Genomic DNA, 9,131 nt, shown 5'->3' on the forward strand with positions numbered 1-9,131 from the left:
TAATCCCAGCACTTTGGGAGGCCGAGACGGGCAGATCGCGAGGTCAGGAGATCGAGACCATCCTGGCTAACACGGTGAAACCCCGTCTCTACTAAAAAAAATACAAAAAATTAGCCGGGCGAGATGGTGGGCGCCTGTAGTCCCAGCTACTCGGGAGGCTGAGGCGAGAGAATGGCGTAAACCCGGGAGGCGGAGCTTGCAGTGAGCTGAGATCCGGCCACTGCACTCCAGCCTGGGCGACAGAGCGAGACTCCGTCTCAAAAAATAAATAAATAAATAAATAAATAAATAAATAAATAAACCAACGTCCATGTGGACCCTAAGGGGTAAGGACTCTCTAACATCTGTCCATCTGTCCTGATTCTTCTGAGAAGCCATGGATGAGACCCAGCTGAGGCTCCCCTATTTTGACCTTCCCTCCCCGCTGTGCCATGCCCTCCATCACAAGCTAGAAGTCTATAACGTCAGGTGGGTGGCAGCTATCTGAGCTCATCCTCACCAGTGCCTGGAAGCTGCCTAAACCCTGGCACTTGCCAGAAGGCCCCACAGAGCAGTAGCCCCAAAGCTGGGTTCCCAGAGACTGGTCAAGAAAATGACACATTCCCTCCTCCCGTGGGCCAGTCATCTGGAAGGCAAGTATGCTGACTGCCAAGACCGCAGGGAAGGCCGCCTGCCCCAGTTATGCACGGTGAAGCATGTCTGTCCCAGCCTGACCCAGGACAGGGAGAAGGGGGTGGGGGTGGGGGGACAGGACAACACAGGACCTTGAGTTGGGGTTGGGGGATGAGCATCCAGGGAGGGGAGCTGGAGTCCCCTCAGGAAGGGAAGGGGCAGCACATGAGCATGTGGTAGGAAAGGAGTAGAAGCTGGGTCTGCAGGCAGCTCCCTTGAGGTTGAAGCAGGCAGACCCAGTTACCCACTTGGCTGCTGGAAACTCCTGCTTCCTGGGTAAGCCATGCCAGGCCATCTGGGGGCTGATGGAAGCTTCCTAAGAACCTGTTCCTATCCCCGCCAAATTCTAGGTGCTGTTTTGTACACCGCAGAATTCCAGCCACCACATCCTCCCAGGAGCTCAGCAGGAAGTTAGACGCCTGGCTGGACACTAGCACTTATTCCACAAGAGAAGGACACACAAGGAAACCAGCAATGCTGCTACCAGAGAAGCCGGCGGCTGGCACCAGCTCAGGGAGCCCCTTAGTGGGCCCTGACCACTGCCCTTCATGTAGCCTCTAGCTGGCGCAACCCCACAGCAAGGGAAGTCCCTGACAGGCTGGGTGTCCCACAGGGCTGGACAAGGGGACAACATGGATGACAGAGTGAAAAGAGCTCAGGAGGCCTGCAACCCACCTGCTTTCACCACTGGGCAGCGGAGGCCTTGAATGACTGCTTAAGGCCGCCCTCAGCAAATCTGCTGGATCCTGCCCTACACTCTTGCTACAATGTGCTCGGACTCCTGCTTCTCAAGCAGCGACTTTCCCTCCAGCTTGAGGGACTCCTTGGGGAGAAAGTAGAGGAAAGCTCCCATATTTGGGCCTGGGACAGCTGTGCCACTGAAGCAGACAGAATGCATTTAGAAGGGCTGCTTTTCTACTTCCTTTGGTTGCCTGGCATAGACCAGTGGCCTGGGTCCTCTAGAAGCCACACAGTCCCTTCCTAGAGCTCTTCTTTCTGCTCCAGCTCCGAACAGGAGAACTGCCAGGGGACCAGGCCAGCAAGACAGGGCACCCACAGTGTCCTTTCAGGGCCTCCAGTTGTGCCCAGGGGGAGAGGCGGCTCCTGAGAGTCCACCCTACAGGCTCCGAGAGGGCTGCTTCAAAACAAAGAGCGGAGGATGCAAACTCAGCCCTCTCTCAGATCCTGGGACCGACCAGTTGAAAAGATGCACCAGAAAGCAAGAAACGGGATGAACCTACATAAGAATAAATATAAGGCCAGGTGCGCCAGCTCACGCCTGTAATCCCAGCACTCTAGGAGGCAGAGGTGGGCGGATCTCTTGAGCCTTGAGACCAGCATGGCCAATATGACGAAACCCTGTCTCTGCAAAAAATACAAGAATTAGCTGGGCTTGGTAGCACACACCTGCAATCCCAGCAATTCAGGAGACTGAGGCAGGAGGATTGTGCTTGAGCCCAGGAGGCAGAGGTTGCAAAGAGCGAAGATCATGCCACTGCACTCTAGCCTGGGCAATGGAGTGAGACTGTCTCAAAAAAAAAAAAGTAACTGAAAAAAGAAAAACAAAAAAAAGATACAAACAACCAAAACTATGGAAGCCTCACTCATCTGAAATTAAAACAATATTTAACCCAGATTGGTAAGTCTACACTTTGACCTTGTCATAGTTCTAGGAATTTATCATAAAGAAAGCAAAACAATGGCCGGGCACGGTGGCTCATGCCTGTAATCCCAGCACTTTGGGAGGCTGAGGAGGGCAGATCACCTGAGATCGGGAGTTTGAGACCAGCCTGATCAACATGGAGAAACTCCGTCCCTACTAAAACTACAAAATTAGCCGGGTGTGGTGGCACATGCCTGTAATCCCAGCTACTAGGGAGGCTGAGGCAGGAGAATTGCTTGAACCTGGGAGGCAAAGGTTGCGGTGAGTCAAGATAGTGCCACTGCACTCTAACCTGGGCAACAAGAGTGAAACTCTGTCTCAAAAAAAAAAAAAAAGAAAAAGGAAAAAAACAAAACAAAACAGAAGAGGTGCCCAGAGAAGTATGCACAAGGATATCCATTGTTGTATAGCTATCACTAAGCAAAAACTGTACAAACAAACCAACTTACCATCTACAGGGAACTGGACACATTCTTACAATGGTGTACTAGCCAGGCGCCCAAAATGCAGAGCTACACTTACTAATATTTTTTTAAGTCCTCATATTTAAGTTTTGTTTTTTTTTTTGAGATAGAGTCTTGCTCTGTCACCCAGGCTGTAGTGCAGTGGCACTATCTTGGCTCACTGCAACCGCTGCCTCCTGGGTTCAAGCAATTCTTCTGCCTCAGCCTCCCGAGTAGCTGGGATTACAGGTGCCCGCCACCACGCCCAGCTAATTTTTGTATTTTTGTAGAGACGGGGTTTCACCTTGTTGGCCGGGCTGGTCTTGACCTCCTGACCTCACATGATCTGCCCACCTCAGCCTCCCAAAGTACTGGGATTACAGGTGTGAGCCACTGCGCCTGGCCCTAATATTTAAGTTTTTAAAAGATTATGTATTATAGTTTTTCTAAGATTCATACCTATAGATTTACTTACACACCTGCTCCAAACTACCTACCAAACTGAAGAATTAAAAGTACAGGTTTTCTGGGGATTGGATGATAAGCCAAAGGGAAGAGAACAAAACTGCCTATTTTTTTCCATAAATGCAGATATGCTAATACAATAATAGCTACTGCTCATGAAGCACTTCCACTGTGACCAATGCTGTTCTAGGTAGATAACATATACTAAGTTCATTTAATCCTCATAAAAACCCTATGAAGTAGATGCTATTATCATCTCCATTATACAGATAAGAAAATAGAGGCAAGGGAGTTTATGTAACCTTAAGGTCACTGGTAAATGGCTGAACCAGTTTAAGGGGGAGAAAAAGCCATAGAAGACCCACATATCCTCAGTTTGGAATGGCAAATGAAATCCAGTCTGGGAGGACCCTGGGATGCAATAGGACACTGAGAACCCCTGCTTTTTTAGGCCACCATCTTTCTATGCTGAACCCCATTGGGCCTGCCATCCACAGTTGCTTTTGTGCCTCACCCTCTTAAAAGGGAAGATTCCGTCAAGAGGGTCAGAAGGCCAGACAAGGTGGCCTCCTGCCAAGACAGTGCAGGACCGAACAACCTCCAGGACCCCTCCTGCAGGTCTGGTCTCCGTAGCCACGTAGCTGTGGGCTCAGGCTGGGCTACTGGCAAAGGGCATGCAGCTGGGGTAGAGGTACTTGTTCTCATCCCCTTGTCTTTTAGCTGCTACCTTCTCCTGAAGTCACCACCTTGCCCCCAGGCACAGAAAAACTCAGTCCTATTGGTCCTTTGGGTTCAGAACAATCCACTCAAGCTCAACAGTGTCCATACTTCCTTTATTTATTTTTATTTTTATTTTATTTATTCATTTTTTTGAGATGGAGTCTCACTCTGCCGCCCAGGCTGGAGTGCAGTGGCATGATCTCGGCTCACTGCAAGCTCCACCTCCCAGGTTCACGCCATTCTCCTGCCTCAGCCTCCCGAGTAGCTGGGATTATAGGTGCCTGCCACCATATCCATCTAATTTTTTGTATTTTTAGTAGAGACAGGGTATCACCATGTTAGCCAGGATGGTCTCGATCTCCTGACCTCGTGATCTGCCCTCCTCGGCCTCCCAAAGCGCTGGGATTACAGGCTTGAGCCACCGCGCCCGGCCCATATTTCCTTTATTTAGACACTATTATCCCCCATCTCTGGGGCAGCACTGTCAGGGGGCAAGCAGTGGGGCTATTGGAAGGAAAATAATAAAATGTTCTTAGTCGGCGAACAGTAAAACAACCCGTTTTACTATTGAGGAAATGGGTGCCCAGAGAGTCTGAGTAGCAAGGACAGAACTAATGACTCCCTGGTCTAATCTCTTCCCATTAGCCCGCCTCCCCAAAAATGCCACTATCCTTTGGGGTGGGTGGCCTGTATCCCAGTCCCCGTCCAAGGAAGGCCAGAAGGCAGGAACTCAGGCACGAAGAGGCCTCCAGCCTCAGAGAGGACCCAAGGGGACCCAGACAATAATGATATTAAGTAACAATCACGACCATCTGCACTTGCACAGCACTCCCTCCACGCCATCATGTGACTCCACGCCATCATGTGAACAACACACCTATCAAGTAGGCATTATCATCACCATTTTACAGAAACAGAGACAGTGGGTAACGTGCCCAAAGTCCCACAGCTGTTGAGAACCAGGATTTAGGCCAGAGTTGGACAGCTGCAGAGTGTGGACGGGGTGGGAGAAAACTGGGAGGGAAGCCAACAGGAGGAAGGAAGCCCTATGGCGTGGAGCTCAGGGCGAGAGAGCACTGCCACCCCCAGCTGGCTGGGAAGAGGTGCCCTCTCTGATTCATTTGACAAATTCATTGTCCCTGGCTCCCAACCTCTGTCACAGCCTAGCAACTCAGAGGATGGGGCAGAACCTCTCCACCTGATCTAGTCTATCCCTCTCATTTCACAGATGGGGACACAGAGGCCCAGAGGTGAGGATCATGTAGCTAACTGGTGCCAAAGCTGGGATCAGAGGTGAGGAGCCCAGTGAGGTGGGAGCCTGTGATTCCTTTCAGTGACTCCCAGGGCCTTACAGTTAAACATCCTCTTGACCTGAAGCATCAAGTCACTGCCCAGGTCAGGGTAGACAGGATGGGCTTCCCTGCTGGCCGCTCTCTTCCAGCCACAGAACCCAGTTTGCAGTAAATACCCAACAATTCCCTCCAGGGGAAGGTCTTTACCACCTTCCTTATTCTCTGATCAATTTTTGAGCTATTTGTGGTGCTCAGCTGGGGAAGAGTGCCAAGGTTAACCACAATTCTGCCCTCAGTACAACTGAATGTTGTGGAGCCAGGGAGCACTCCCCTGCTGGGGAAAACAGTTGGCTAGGGTAGTGGCCCCTTTCTGCTTTGGAACTGGACAAACCCAGGTGTCACTAAGCCCCTGGAAGAGCCTGAAAATGGACGTGCACACAGCTCTCGGGCAGAGCACCCGACTCTTCCCGCCTCAGCTCTGGCTCCTGTGAACCCTCCTTTCTGGCTTCTCCTACTTTCCTTCCCCATCCCCTCCTGCTCCCCAGCCAGGTCCCAGCAACCTGGATTCTCTCCTTCGCAGCAGCACAGCACACCCTGGCCAAGCAGCTCTTCCTGAGGATCAGCGCTCATCACCTGGCTGGTCAGAGGTTGAGGTGGGCTCAAAAGTGCCCCCCAGCCCCTTCCTGTGGCTGCCTGGCCACATCCTGTCATTGCCACTGTGAAGCACCCCCCTGCTCCCCGACACACACAGTGGGAAGAGACCTCCCCTGCAGTGTGCTCCAGTGACCTGCACTTGTGACCGAATCAGACGAGAGGAAGTGCCTGCATGGCCAGGGGAGAGCCTGACCCCCTGCCTGCCCATTGGGCACCCAGCCCAGCACCCCACACAGAGCTTTCCTGGCCCTGTTCTAATAGCCCCGACTCTCCCCAGAAGCATTCACTCCCTGTTTCCTGCCCAGCACAGGTTCACAGTGAACAGTGTCCAGCCTTCATGGAAACGAGAGCTAACACTCAGTGAGCTCTCAGGGTGCTCCAGGTTACATCCTAGCACTCACTAGTCACTTCGTCTTGACATCTAACTTTCATAACAACCCGAAGGCAGATTATCCGAGCATTCCCATTTTTCACATGACTAAAAGAAAACAAAAAAAAAATTGAGGCACAGCAATCTGTAAGAGCTTGATGAAAGAGATAGGAATGGGCAGAGGCAGATGGTCTGGCTCCAGAGATCATACCCAGGTTAGTACTGGAGTCATAGTCCCATCACCATGGGAGAACACAGTCGGTGGCTGGGCAGGAGTGCTCAGGGCTGGGGAACCGCAGCTGGGCTGCCTGGCATCCTCCACGGGAACTCGTGGGTTATCTTCTCCCTCCCCGTCAGATCCTAAACCCAAGGGCAGGGACAAATAGGTCCCTGGTGTCTGGGCTTTCAAACCATCAAGGAAGACAAGAGTTCTGCTGCAGCTCTGGGACAGCAGCGGCCAAGTGGCCAGGCACATGCAAAGTCTGGCCAGCTAAGAGCCCTCGTTCTTCGCCCTCCCCAACCTGAAGGGGCTTACCTGAGCATGGAGGGCGGCGGCAGCGGCAGTGGCAGCTGGATAGGTGAACGCAGCATGGGAGATGGCTGGGGCCAGCTCTGTGGTGTACAAAGGGTAGGGGGCCCAGGCCTCTGGAGATGCAGGGATCAGAGCAGCCCCCATCAGGTCATCTACAACAGGAGACAACGGCCTCCACCATCAGAACACTCGCCTCCCCTTCCAAACAGAGAAGGCGACCTAGCACTATGGTTGAGCCATATGCCCCACACTGAGGCCAGACCACCCCCAACCACCAAGGACCCCGAGACCAGGCAAGGAAGTCACATTAAATTGGCCTGGCATGGTGTGCATCCTGCCTGCTTTCAGGCAGGCCTCAGCCCGTCTCAAATGAAAAATCAAAGAAGGTTTCAGGGAAGCTGGAAGCCCTGGCAGCTCAGAAGCTCTAAGAAGGCTGCAGGGGAGGGAGGAAAACCAGGTGTTTCAAAAATGGGTGGCCATGGACACAAAAAGCCTCCTGGGAAAGGGGCTCCCCTCTGCAAGAGTCTGTAAGTCTGCCCCGAATGCAACTCCATGAGGGCCTGTCAGCTCAGAGTGCCACTCACAGGGGTCCCGTGCGACGAAGTGTGCTCCTAGGGCGGGGTGCACGTTGCTGGGATTTGGGGTTGCCATTAGCTTGCTCTTGGCCATCTTGGTGTTGGCTTTGGCAAACTCTAGCCTCAGGGTCTGTGGATTCTCGGGATCAAAACGAATACCCTACATGGGTAGAGAAAAGAAGAGAAAGGCTTACTCTGGAGGACCCAGAGTGTTAATGGCAGAGTAGAGAAGAGCCCCGTAAACAAGCTCGCCTGGAAGACTTGCCCACACAGTGGCTGAGGCAGAGGAAAGGCAGCTCAGGCCTTTGGCACAGACAGTTTCGCCAAGGACTCTGCCCAGGAATGGCTGGGAAATAAGATACATCTGCACACCCACTGCCTAAGAGGGCTGTGGGTCAGAGAAGACCCATTCTCCACCTACTCACGTTCAGTGCATTCTTGGCTGCTTCTGCTCCTGCCCGGCTGTCAAAGATCACAAAACCAACAGGCTAGTAGGAAAAAGAGAGAACACCCTTATATCTCTCCCAGCATTCCACCTCTCCCTCCAAAATAACAACAAAAAAGAGTATCACCTATGTGGAAACAGTATTTGCCCTGCTGATGAGAATACAAAAGGAAAAAAAGCCCCCCAGAACTCCAGCCCATGTCCTCCCTATGTTCACCGGAACAGCAGCTTAATGTGCACCAAAAGTCAAGTCTCCTTCCCCAGGAATACCCTGTGGGAAATGATGTCAACGGAGCTTAATTCCACCGAATTAAACATTGCCCTTTTAGTAAAAGTATTGTTTTTAATGCATGCAGATAACTACAAGTCAGTCCCAGTGTTTTCCCCAGCAAGAAAGGAGACACCAATGTATCAAGGGCATGGGAAGACTCCGGTTCTATCGAGGAGCAATAGGTTGAAAACTGCTCCAACTTCATTTTCCCAGGAATCAGTCTAGACCCCAAACAACCCCCGACGGCTAGCAGGCCCTGGCCTCCTTGTATCAAAAGCAAGAGCTCAATCACGCCATTGCACTCCAGCCTGGGCAACAAGAGCAAAACTCCGTCTCAAAACAAAAAAAAAAACCAGAGCTCAGCTAACTGCTCTACTATCCTCAGCCAGCCGGGCTCCCAGATTCCCAAGAAACAGACAGGGAGGACCAGGAGCTGGCTGGGCTCAGACGGCCAGTAAAGGGACAGTGGGACCTACAGAGGCTGCTCTGTGAGAAACGGGACAACAGGGAGCAGGTCTCTGCCGCCAGATGCCTCTAGATTAGGGAAAGGTTAACAGGCTCCTGTTCGAAGCTCAGCAATCAGTCTGGGCTGGGAGGAAGAAAACCCTAGGAGAGAAATTACCTGTCTCGCGGTGAGCTTGATCAGGGACCCTTCATACCCCTGCGGAGAGAGGCGGCTGTTACCGCGGAAGGTCAGAAGCATGTGTTGTGCTAACCCAGCGCTGCCACCTCATCAGCCCCCGCTTTCCCCAGGGCTCCCCTGAATCATTCTCACAGCCTCCTCCCTGTCAACATCAACCCACCCTGACCTCCACCACTGCCAAGCGTTCACCGCCTTGCGTTCTGAATCACACGGTCTGGCACGTGGGGTGGGCATAAGGCGGCAGCACTCATCACTTCAGGCAGAAATTCCCATTTGCTCCACTAACTAGTAACCCGAGAGCACAGACCTTACCTTTTAAGTTTTCTCATCTGCAAACTGAAAAGGCTACATTGAATCTCAAAGATTCTTTTTTTTTTTTTTTTGAG

At 52.1% G+C, this 9,131-nt stretch overlaps 1 protein-coding gene across 1 annotated transcript in view; it reads right to left on the reverse strand.

Moving 5' to 3' along the window:
* The window catches only part of RBPMS2 (RNA binding protein, mRNA processing factor 2), an 11,576-nt gene extending 2,723 nt beyond the window's left edge, over positions 1–8,853 (reverse strand). The window contains exons 1-4 of the mRNA XM_017885141.1: positions 8,725–8,853; positions 7,812–7,874; positions 7,396–7,546; positions 6,815–6,963 (exon numbers count right to left, since the gene is read on the reverse strand). Coding sequence (XP_017740630.1) covers positions 6,815–6,963; positions 7,396–7,546; positions 7,812–7,874; positions 8,725–8,805 — 444 coding nt within the window. The 5' untranslated portion in view covers positions 8,806–8,853. The remainder of the gene's footprint in view (positions 1–6,814; positions 6,964–7,395; positions 7,547–7,811; positions 7,875–8,724) is intronic.
* Between the last annotated feature and the right edge of the window lie 278 nt (positions 8,854–9,131).

The sequence above is a fragment of the Rhinopithecus bieti genome, unplaced genomic scaffold, assembly GCF_001698545.2.
Source record: "Rhinopithecus bieti isolate Rb0 unplaced genomic scaffold, ASM169854v2 scaffold_13262, whole genome shotgun sequence".
Lineage (NCBI taxonomy): Eukaryota > Metazoa > Chordata > Mammalia > Primates > Cercopithecidae > Rhinopithecus > Rhinopithecus bieti.